The 12555-nt window shown below is 44.5% G+C and overlaps 1 protein-coding gene across 1 annotated transcript; it reads left to right on the top strand.

The window, feature by feature from the left end:
- The first annotated feature begins 940 nt into the window (after window positions 1-940).
- znf350 (zinc finger protein 350) lies at window positions 941-3466 on the top strand. Its single transcript, NM_001016767.2, is given in 4 exon segments — window positions 941-996; window positions 2049-2305; window positions 2390-3371; window positions 3403-3466. Coding segments are annotated over 2 exon segments (876 nt in total). The 5' UTR covers window positions 941-996; window positions 2049-2196; the 3' UTR covers window positions 3157-3371; window positions 3403-3466.
- Window positions 3467-12555: the final 9089 nt, after the last annotated feature.

Here is a 12555-nt window from a genome sequence, read left to right as displayed (position 1 = left end):
ACGTTAGTGTCGGCACATTTTCAGAGAAAAGTGTTAGAAAACAAAACAACATTGGATTGCATTTTAGACAACATTAGTTTGAATGGTAAATTAGTTGGGTGATTAAAACAAGAGGATTGGAGAGGTTTCACCCACAGCAGAGACTGTAACCATTTCATCATAAGATGTGGCTGGGTGTCTGACTTTCCTAAATAAAATAAAGGAATAAAGAAAACCCAACAAGGAATCAAAACAAACACAATGAATAATTACAGTTGGAAATAGCTCCCATGTTCATTGGGTTTCTGTTGGTTTGTACAGTAGTTGGCTCATTCCAAGGCAAACGGTTCCATGTTATTGTGTATATACAAGAGTGCCCATTTCTAATCAGCGCCTTATACTCTTCCCCCCTTGGGCACCTTGTGTAATAATAAACACGGTAATTCAAACTGTCACAATGAACAAAAATCTCCAAAAAGTACTGCGAGCATTTGGGTGGGGCGGGTTTTTACCAGTTGTGGCGCCGATGGTGTAAACTCTCAATAATTGGGCTGAACCATGTCTGGTGCATTTCCCCCAGGGGTTAATGAGAGGGGCAGTTTGGTTCCCTCACTGTAATAATAATGAGAAAAGGCCCAACTCACACACAGACAGTGGGACATTCATGTTAAACAGGTGCCTGAGGGAGTGAGGCTGCACCTTTATTGTGTTACATAGTTTCCCCCCAGGGGGCAAATTAAGGCTCCACCCTCTCATTATCCCATGCTAATTACCTGCCTTTGATAAACATGTGACTATGCTAATGAAGGGCGTTAGAGTACAGGAACCCATCAGCCTTCCTTTCCATATTGTGGGAGGAACCTTTTCCCCCAAACAAAGGCCCCGCCCATAGGGGGTGGGATCCAAAATGGGCTAAAAAGCTGCGGGAATGAGAGCTGAGTTAGTTTGGGGAAGAGACGTGTGGGTACAGGGTACAGGGGCTCTGCAGGCTAATGAGGAGACTCTGCCCAAGGACAGGTAACTATATCAGTGTTTCCTTGGCACTGATCCCTGAATTCTGTGCCACTGGGCTCAGCTTGTGGCTACTGATTTGCCTATTTGTTTGCCTCTCATACTGCTCACTTATTGCTTTTGTGCCCTTATGTCATACTGTGCTTATGGCTCATTTATTCATGTTGGGGGGATTTATTGGGGCGCGGGCTCCCTTTGTTTAATGCTGTATTGCACTTACTGGGGGGCTTGGGTTTCCTGTTTGTCGGTTTAGCTAAGATTTTATGATATGTATATGGTTACTTATTTGTTGTTTTGCCCTTTCCGTAATTTATTGTATGTTATTATCTGTAATACTCTCCTCAAATCCCCCCCTAACTGGCCTTCAGGCTGGGCCCCCTTAGCCCATAACAAGGTTACAGATATATAGAAACATTGGGGTAACAGTCACCCCGCTATAGTTCCAGGGGTACCCAGGGCACAAATAAGCACTCACCCCAAATCCCCCCCTAACTGGCCTTCAGGCTGGGCCCCCTTAGCCCATAACAAGGTTACAGATATATAGAAACATTGGGGTAACAGTCACCCCGCTATAGTTCCAGGGGTACCCAGGGCACAAATAAGCACTCACCCCAAATCCCCCCTAACTGGCCTTCAGGCTGGGCCCCCTTAGCCCATAACAAGGTTACAGATATATAGAAACATTGGGGTAACAGTCACCCCGCTATAGTTCCAGGGGTACCCAGGGCACAAATAAGCACTCACCCCAAATCCCCCCTAACTGGCCTTCAGGCTGGGCCCCCTTAGCCCATAACAAGGTTACAGACATATAGAAACATTGGGGTAACAGTCACCCCGCTATAGTTCCAGGGGTACCCAGGGCACAAATAAGCACTCACCCCAAATCCCCCCCTAACTGGCCTTCAGGCTGGGCCCCCTTAGCCCATAACAAGGTTACAGATATATAGAAACATTGGGGTAACAGAAACGTGATTGGCTAAAATGCAAATTGATAAAACTTAATTATTGATTAAAATGCTCTTTTTTTCTCAGTCTTTTACTTATTTACTTAAAAACAGAAGAGGCACAGAAGCCCCAGAAGCTGACAATTCTCTGATTCTTTGGATAAAGACAAGAGGCCATTAGACCGTGCAACTTCTCCAACACCAGGAAATCCACACATTGGGGAGAAAAATCTGTATCCGACTGAGAAAAAGCTTTAGAGCAATGAGCATTCCCAACTCCCAGATGGAACTTCCCTCAGTGGCACAACATGAATGCCCAGAATGTGGGAAAAGATTCTTGAAGAAAAACAAACTTATTATTCATTTCAGAGTTCACACTGGGGAGAAACCATTCATGTGCACGGAATGTGGGAAAAATTTCAGGCGAAAGCAATACCTTACAGAACACCAATTAATTCACACGGGGGAGAAACCATTCATGTGCACGGAATGTGGGAAAAATTTCAGGCGAAAGCAATACCTTACAGAACACCAATTAATTCACACTGGGGAGAAACCATTCATGTGCACGGAATGTGGGAAAAATTTCAGCCGAAAGCACTACCTTACAGAACACCAATTAATTCACACAGGGGAGAAACCATTCGTGTGCATGGAATGTGGGAAAAGTTTTAGAGTAAAGCATATCCTAACAGATCACCAGAGACTTCATACAGGGGAGAAACCCTATGCATGTACAGAATGTGATAAACAATTCAATTAAAGGAGTAGCCTTCTCGGCCACCAGAGGATTCATACAGGGGTGAAACCATTTGTGTGCATGGAATGTGGGAAAAGCTTCTCCGACAAGAGCACCTTTCAAAAGCACCAGAGAATTCACACGGGGGAGAACCCATTTTCTTGCACAGAATGTGGGAAATGTTTCACCACAAAGAGCCAGCTTACTCGCCATTACAAGGTTCACACAGGGGAGAAACCATTTTCTTGCACAGAATGTTGGAAATGTTTCCTTACAAAGACCAAGCTTAGCAGCCATTACATGGTTCACACAGGGGAGAAACCCTTTGCTTGCGCAGATTGTGGGAAATGTTTCACCAAAAAGAGCCAACTTAGCAGCCATTACAAGGTTCACACAGGGGAGAAACCCTTTGTTTGTGCAGATTGTGGAAAAAGTTTCATTTCAAAAGGAAACCTTACTAAACACCAGAGAATTCATGTGTGAGAGCAACTTTCATTTGTAGGGAATTCGGGAAACCTTATACTGCAAAGTCCAACCAGCAACACCATCATCCCCACAGGGGAGAAACCATCCACTCGCACAGAATGGGGTTTCCCCAATAGAAGGTTTCATCTCCTCCCCCAGAACATTCATACAGGGGAAGAGATACAGTCACTGATTTCTCCTCCATATTCTCCCATTCCAACATTGCCTATTGGCCATTGGAGCTGCCAATCATATCTGTAGGTACCAACCCACACACTATGGGGTTATTTGTATGTAAAATATATTCCTCAATAAATGTAATGCAATATTTCAGTTGTTTATTCCTCGTTTTATGTTTATTTTAGTGCTTCTTAGAGTTCGGTGCATTCTCTATGTGCTTAAGGGCAATTACACCTTTTCCATGGGAAATTTCCTAAATGAAAAATGTTTTTGATGCCTTGGGAATATCTTGGGCTGAGTGAAAACGTAAAGGGGAAATAATATATAAAAATAATATTGTGCCAATGAATTGTACTCATCTAAATAGAGAAGGAATGGGCTTAAAAAATGTTGTGTTTCAGACTGATTTATTGAGAAATTCCCTCAAACCTCACTAGCCCCGCCCATCTGTTCCACTTCCTGCTGCCTCCTTTCCCAGGCTGTGCAGGGGGCCGGTGGCACTGTAGGATAGGAACCAATTAGAAGCTAGGCTGACCTGATAGGGAACTGAAGCCTGTCTGTGCTTGTGTGACTGCAGGGACTTGGTTATCAAATGTTTAAAAGATTTTATGGTACTTAATATCAGAGCGATTGCAATGGGCCTTGTGTTTATATTATATCAAGGTTGATTCTGTGTTGCTGCCAATACAGTATTTCATCCAGAGGTTACATGGAGGGGCAGCTGAAGGGAGGCGCTCACCCATTTAGCTCCTGGATCGATTATACAACAGCCTCTTCTGATCAGCAGCCTTCTGTGTTTGGCCGACCTTATCCATAGCAGGATCCCATTCCTGTATGAGCAGGGTAAGGAAGAACTTGCTGATTTAGATGGGAACCCAGAGACGCAACTCTGTACTGGAACTCAACCTGTTATTAAGGAGTAGGTGAGTGGAGGAGAGGTCTGGGTAAGAAATAGAGAATACTGTATATACTCGAGTATAAGCCTAGTTTTTCAGCACCCAAAATGTGCTGAAAAAGTCACGCTTGGCTTATACTCAAATCGGGTGCCATGGGTCCCTCTAGACTAGCACCCTCTGTCCTTTGTGTGCAAATTAATCCCCCTGCAACCAGACCCCCCAGTGCCCTGGCCTAGGCTCCCACTAGCAATACTTATTTCCCCTTATATCCCTCCGGGACTGGGTCTGCTGCCAGTTTGTGCAATGAGTGGGGGGTAGTACTCATATTGTTTTTATTGACCCTCTTCTCCACTTACAGAGCTAGTTTACTGTTTTTCTTTTAAATAAATATTGGAAAACATATAACCCACTGATGCCTCAATTAATGTCATTTTATTGGTATTTATTTTGATTATTAAAACTTAGCAGTAGCAGCTGCATTTCCCACCCTGGGCTTATACTCGAGTCAATACGTTTTTCCAGTTTTCTTAGGTAAAATTAAGTAAGTCGGCTTATATTCCGATCGGCTTATACTCGAGTATATACGGTATATGTTCAAGATTTGAACAAAAGGGAGGAGCTGTTAATGAAAAAAGAAACCATCTTGTTTCTTTACTCCATCTTGTTCATATCATTTAATATCAGAGGGGTTTTAAATACATTTTATAACAATGTTTCTTTTTCCTGTTGTAAAAACATTTTTGATGAGTCCGCAAACTTGTGAAAAGAGGCCCCGTGGGTGTGTTGGGCGCGTTGGTCAACTGGGCCTCTCTGCCTGTTCTGTTCTTAGAGATAACAGCGCTACTACTGATACGGGAGTCTCAGGGTTATAAGACTAACAGGTTGTGTGACATTCGATGCAGTATCAGCTCAGAGACAGTTAAGAATGTCGGGATTCTGCCTTCGTACAAATACAATGCAGCTACAATCAAACTGGCCAGTCCAACAGTTTGTCCTTGACAGCTTCTCATATGATTAATGCGCTAATATGGTTAATATGATAGAATTAAGATATTAGGGCCGATTCACTAAAGTGCGTTAAAACGAGCGCTATTTATAGCATACATTATAAATTTTATCGCGTCTAATTTTTCACGTCTTAACGCTCGATTCACTAAAAAGATACTTGCATTCATTTAGACGCGATGCTGCTTGCCTTATTTTAGTTGCGAAGACTATTTACGTGCGGTTTTGATGGAACGAGCGCTAATCAACACATTGCGCACAAATAGTCGCCGCATGTGAATAAACGCACGCCATGTTAGCCATACACGCCATTACTTTCGGAAAACTACTGTACTGAAAATGCCCATTTCCCTGCAAACTGGCGGCTGCATCGCTCTGGGGCCAACACAGACTGAATAAATCCCACTGCAAAGTCCGTATTGTGTTCCCCAAGCTCATTTACTGTACTTTTCTATAATTACCACCTGCCCCAAGTAGGGGTTAATTTTTGCATAGAACAATGCGATATTTAGTGCGTCTAAGTGTTTGTGAATCATGCGTTAGTGTTATTTCTGCGCGCTAATTAACGCATGTGGTTGCATGTAAATTAACGCACACGACATGCAACAACGTATGCGATAATACTTTAGCGAATCACATGTTTTTTTCACGCCAATTTCAACGCAAAAAAGCATGTGATAAAACTTATCAGCCTTTAGTGAATCAGCCCTATTGTGTTTTATTGACTTGTATGTTAATGGGGGGATATGAGGCATATAATAATGAGGGTTAGGCTGGGAGATAATAGGAATGGCCTTAAGTTATCATATTAATGTTTATTGTTTTGTTTTCTTTAAAGCTCATTCTCAGGAACAAAATCCCTAGAAACATCATTACATCAGTGTTATGGTGCAGCATCAGTACAGCACTATATTCCCCATCCATTTGGAAGAACTTCTGGTTAAAAATCTACAACACAGCAGCCATTAGAGGGCGCCCTCTATAGCAGGCCAGACAGTATCCTCAGCACTAGGGATAATGCAGCTTGTGGGGCAGAGCTGGCAGCTTTTCATATTGTCAAACAAATCATTGTGTGTGTGTGTGTGTGTGTGTGTGTGTGTGTGTGTGTGTGTGTGTGTGTTTGTGTGCAAACACTTTATAGACAAATTAAAACAGTAGGAAGACCAGTAAATTGACTCCAGTTAAAACCTGCATATTATTGGATAATGAATATGCCTGTTTCTTATTGGCTCAGTAATTTGACTGACAGTGTTGTTTCACAGAATGGATATTTTATCAGTTTGGTGGAACTGAGTATTCCTTTTGTTTGGTAGAATGAATTCTGCGCTATAAAATCTTGCTTTCTGTCACACGCATCTATTTTGTCATGAAAATCTAGCTGGAATATGCTATTCAGTTACACCATTATATATTTCGTTAAAGTTTTGTATTACATTATTCATTCTGTAAGTAACTTTACACATAATTGTTTTTTGTATGGATGTTAAACATTTGTGAGACAGAACGCTTGTTAAAATTTACAGAATGGAGTTTGTAATATATTAATATCCTTTTGTGCATAAAATTGATTTTGTTCACAATTCTGTCTACTGGGGATTGCTTTTTGTATATAGAATGTATTTATATAGAGAAAATGTACTTTGGACAAACGGCCCCCCATAGTCCCCATGGGACGGGGACAAATGGTAAGCTTAGTGTCAAGCCAAGCGAGTCCGACGGGATTGCCACCCACAAGCACCTCACACTAGGCTGGAGGCTTAACCTGAGAGTGAGACAGGAAGCGCAGCAGTGGAGAGAGGCTGGAAGGCCAAATAGCGAAGTACCGTAGGAGTAAGTGAAGGCGTAGTCAAAACAGGTCCGGGTCAAGGCAGGCAGCAGTGTTCAGAAGCGGAGAGTCAGGCAGAGGGTCAAAATCACAAAGTTTCAAATCAGAAGGAATTGCTAGGCATGCAAAAAGCGATAACCGAGCAAAGTGTGTTGTTTTGAATGGGTTTTTAAATCTCCCGCCGACGTAGCGAGCGTCATGACGTCATCGCGCACGCGTGCGTCAAGTACAAGCGTCGCGCATGCGCACACGCGCGCTGGAACGCAAATGGCGCATGCGTTCCATTCGCCGAACGCTATGCGCTGAAGGGACTCGGCGGCGGCAGAGCCGGTGAGTGCCCTTACATGGCCCCCCCCTTAGGAGCGGCCTCCGGACGCGAACCTTGCTTTTAGAATCATACTTGCGGTGGAACTTCTGTAATATCTCAGGTGCATGAATATTACGAGCTGGTTCCCAAGAATTCTCTTCCCGACCGTACCCCTTCCATTTAACAAATATTGAGGTTGTCTCCCCCTTAGCCTGTAATCAAGGATGTCCTCAACCTCAAATTCTTCTTGACCGTCGACTCTGATGGGAGGAGGTGGGATAGGGACCCGTCCAACAAAAGAATTAGCAGTCACTGGTTTCAATAAAGCAGTATGGAAAACTGGATGGATACGCCAGGAATTAGGAAGCTTAAGCTGAAACGCCACAGGATTGATTTGTTTGAGAATCTCGAAAGGACCAAGAAAACGGTGACCCAGCTTCCGTGTAGGACAAGATAATTTAAGGTTTACAGAAGAGAGCCAAACCTTATCGCCTACTTTAAAATTGGGATCTTTACCTCTCCTTCTATCCGCGTAAGACTTGAAGCTGTCCTGGGCTTTTTTGATAGCTTCCTGCAGAGTCTTAAAGTTCTCTTTTAAAAATAATAACCGTTCTTTTACAGCAGGAACGGAGATTTCATTAAACGAAGAGGGAAAGATGGCAGGATGCAAGCCGTAATTGGCAAAGAAAGGGGATTGTTGGATGGAGTGATGCAAACTATTGTTGTATGCAAATTCCGCAAGGGGCAACAAGGAAACCCAATCGTCTTGACGATAGGAAGTGAAACACCTTAGATATTGCTCTAGGGTCTGATTGGTTCTCTCCGTCTGCCCATTAGTTTGAGGATGAAAAGCCGAAGAAAGAGACATCCTGATTTGCAAAGCTTGGCATAAGGACCTCCAAAATTGAGACGTAAACTGAGTTCCTCTATCAGAAATTATCTCATCGGGCACCCCATGTAATCTGACAATTTCTTTAATAAAGTATTCTGCGGTGGAGGCAGCAGAGGGAAGCTTGGGAAGGGGAATAAAATGAGCCATCTTGGTTAGACGATCCACTATGACAAAAATAGTTGTGTGTCCTGAAGACGGAGGTAAGTCTGAAATAAAGTCCATAGAAATGGATCCCCAAGGTCTGGAAGGAACTGGAAGGGGAAGCAGTGAACCCAAAGGCTTAGTACGTGAGTCCTTGGATCTAGCACAAATTTCACAGGACTTGGTATACTTAGTGCAGTCTGAAGTTAATTTAGGCCACCAAAAGAATCTTTTGGCTAGAACAATAGTCTTTTTAATACCAGGGTGACCTGCCAACTTTCAGGTACAAAAATTTTGTCCTTAAAAAAGAATAGTCCATCCTTAGAGGTCAAATCCAAACCAGAGGGAATGGATACTGAGGCTTGCCTAATCTGGTCAATCAAAGAGCATTGAATGAACAAAAAATTTTGAGGTGAGAGGACCGTCTCAGGTGAGGTTGGAGCAGTTTCTTGAGTAGAGTGGATTCTGGATAACGCATCTGCTTTGGAGTTTTTAGAGCCTGGACGGTAGGTAAGATGAAAATTGAACCTCATGAAGAAAAGTGCCCATCGCGCTTGTCGAGGTCTAAGTCTCTTGGCGACACGGAGATACTCCAGATTCTTATGATCAGTATAAATCAAGATGGGGTGAGGACCACCCTCCAGGAGATACCGCCATTCTTCTAAGGCAAGTTTGATGGCTAGGAGTTCTCGATCGGCTACATCATAATTTTGTTCAGACTTATTCATCTTCCGCGAAAAATAGGCGACCGGATGAAGTGCTCCAGAGGCGGGAAATCTTTGAGAGAGAACGGTGCCCACTGCAGATTCTGAAGCGTCGACTTCTAAAATGAAAGGTCTTGCCGGATCTGGATGCTGAAGGATAGGTGCAGAGGTAAATAGAGTTTTTAACAATTCAAAAGCGGATTGAGCCTGAGGTGTCCAGTGGAATTTCGTACTTAAGCTGGTTAACCGTGTAATAGGTAACATAATCTGTGAGAAACCTTTAATAAACCTCCTGTAGAAGTTCGCAAATCCAATAAAACGTTGGACGTCTTTTCGGGACAAAGGAACCAGCCAGTCCAGAATGGCTGAGATCTTCTTTTGGTCCATTTGAATTCCTTCAGCCGAGATGATAAACCCAAGGAATTCAATAGAAGTCTTGTCAAATTCACATTTTTCAAATTTAGCAAACAGTTGGTGAGAACCGAGCCGAGAGAATATTTTTTCCATATGGACTCGATGCTCTGCCACCGATTTGGAAAAGACTAGGATGTCATCTAAGTAAATAATAACAAAAACGTCCAAATAATCTCTGAAGACATCATTAACAAAATGCTGGAACGTTGCTGGAGCGTTACAGAGACCGAAGGGCATGACTAGATATTCAAAGTGTCCGTATCTGGTACGAAAAGCGGTCTTCCATTCATCCCCTTCTCTTATTCTGACCAAGTTGTAGGCGCCTCTCAAATCAAGTTTAGAAAAGATCTTTGCTTCCCTGAGTCTTTGGAAGAGTTCCGGAATCAGAGGTAAAGGATACCTGTTCTTAATTGTAATGGAATTAAGATTTCGGTAATCAATGCAAGGCCTCAATGTGTGATCTTTTTTTTCCACGAAGAAGATTCCAGCTCCTGCAGGGGAGGTTGATGGGCGGATGAAACGTTTAGCTAGGTTTTCTTCCAGATAGCTACACAGGGCCTCTAACTCAGGCTCAGCTAGGGGATAAATTCGCCCAAAAGGTATTTGGGATCCCAGGAAAATTTCAATAGGACAGTCGTACTTTCGGTGAGGAGGTAGAGTGTCTGCTCCCTTTTTGTCAAAGACATCCAGGAAATTATAGTATTCCGGAGGTAGATTGGGAAACTTCTCTGACAGTCTCTCTGAAGAAACACAGCATAATTTTTGTAGATCAGGAAGAGGTAGACAATGAGTGCGGCAGAAGCTAGAAGAAAAGGTAATCCTGCCTTTATCCCAGTCCACTACTGGGTTGTGTTTGCGTAACCATGGCAATCCAACAATAATAGGTGAGAACGGGGAAGTTACCACATCAAAACTTAATTCTTCAGAGTGAATTTTATTTATAATGACACGTAAGGGAATGGACTCTTTCAAGATAGGACCGGAACTGATTGGAGAACCATCTGCCACTCGGATGAGGAGAGGGAGTGGCTTGGGCAATAGGGGGATCTTATGATAGTCTGCAATCTTAGAGTCCAGAAAACAGCCACTAGCTCCGGAATCAAGGATGGCCGGGAGCTCCAGGATCTTGTCTTCCCACTGAAGAGAGAGAGAGAAAGTGAGCAAGGGAGCGAAATAAGGCCGAGGCTCAGATGTATGTAGCAAAGGACCCTTACGAGGAGGAGATGGGCGAGTAGGGCAACCATTGAGAAGATGACCCGACAGGCCGCAATAAAGGCAGAGGTTCAATCTCCTCCGTCGAATGCGTTCCTCAGGGGATAGAGAAGGCCGAAGGGCACCAATTTGCATAGGTTCGGGCTCTGAGGACGTAGAGGGTCCGGAGTCAACTCGAATCGGCGGCGAGGCCTTTGGTAACACCCAGGATGACTGGAATTGACTGGCCTTTTCCGACCTCCTTTCTCTAAGGCGTTGGTCGATTTGAATTGATAATTGTATCAGGCCTTCCAGAGAGTCCGGGATTCCAATCCTAGCCAATTCGTCTTTTAGAAGGGAAGAAAGGCCAAGATGGAACTGATGTTTAAGTGCCGCTTGATTCCAATCTGTGTCAGCTGAAAATTTACGGAAGTCAATGGTGTAATCCTCCACAGGACGGGTTCCTTGACGGAGGTTCCTCAGGGCCGCTTCCGCTGTACTGACTCGATGGGGATCATCATACAGGACGGCCATTGCTTGGAAAAAAGCATCCACAGTATGCAGGACTGTGCTCTGTTGCTCCATTAACCGAAAAGCCCAGGATTGCGGCTGCCCCCGTAGTAGAGACATAACCACACCAACTTTCACCTGTTCAGTGGAATAAGTCTGTGGCTGGAGCATAAACAGAAGTTTACAGGCATTAACAAAAGTTCTGAAAGCACTGCGTTCCCCAGAGAACTTGTCCGGTAACGGTATCTTGGGTTCTGGGGCTGTGGCACCTAGCGGAGGAGGAGGCATTGCCACGGGAGCAGGAGGCGGAGCCGGGAGCTGAATGGCCTGTAGTTGCTCTTGGACTTGATTGTAGTCCGCTTGGAGCTCTCTCACAGCGTGAGCAAGGGCGGCAATCTGCTGGGTCAACGTGACAAGAGGAGAAGTATCTTCCTCACGATCCATGGCTCGGTTATACTGTCAAGCCAAGCGAGTCCGACGGGATTGCCACCCACAAGCACCTCACACTAGGCTGGAGGCTTAACCTGAGAGTGAGACAGGAAGCGCAGCAGTGGAGAGAGGCTGGAAGGCCAAATAGCGAAGTACCGTAGGAGTAAGCGAAGGCGTAGTCAAAACAGGTCCGGGTCAAGGCAGGCAGCAGGGTTCAGAAGCGGAGAGTCAGGCAGAGGGTCAAAATCACAAAGTTTCAAATCAGAAGGAATTGCTAGGCATGCAAAAAGCGATAACCGAGCAAAGTGTGTTGTTTTGAATGGGTTTTTAAATCTCCCGCCGACGTAGCGAGCGTCATGACGTCATCGCGCACGCGTGCGTCAAGTACAAGCGTCGCGCATGCGCACGCGCGCGCTGGAACGCAAATGGCGCATGCGTTCCATTCGCCGAACGCTATGCGCTGAAGGGACTCGGCGGCGGCGGAGCCGGTGAGTGCCCTTACACTTAGTGTAATTCTACATACATTCAGTCTTCTTGGGTTCTTCTGGAATGAGGTTCTGAGATCCAGGTTTCCTTTAGAAGCTGTTTCCCCCCCGTTTGGGTTGGTTGGTACATCCCACTGAGCGCTGACAGGGAGTTACTAAGGGAACAGTAAGTACATATTAATATTGATGTTGCTGCTCAACTCATTTATTCACCCATTACCATGTCAACGTTTTGTCCTTTTGTCCTTCATCATGAGACGGAGCCTCCCCCCGACACTGATACAGTAACGGCTGAATAAACAGGCGGAGCAGTAACAGCCGTATCTGTGTGAGCAGCTCCAGTTGCTATGGGTCACTGCTACGGAGACGTTACTAGGGATCCAGGGAACGGTACCAGCTATAGACCCAGGCGAGTGTGGGGAGTCTGGTCTGATTGGC

The sequence above is a fragment of the Xenopus tropicalis genome, chromosome 6, assembly GCF_000004195.4.
Source record: "Xenopus tropicalis strain Nigerian chromosome 6, UCB_Xtro_10.0, whole genome shotgun sequence".
NCBI lineage: Eukaryota > Metazoa > Chordata > Amphibia > Anura > Pipidae > Xenopus > Xenopus tropicalis.
This window is presented reverse-complemented; position numbering and strand designations above follow the sequence as displayed.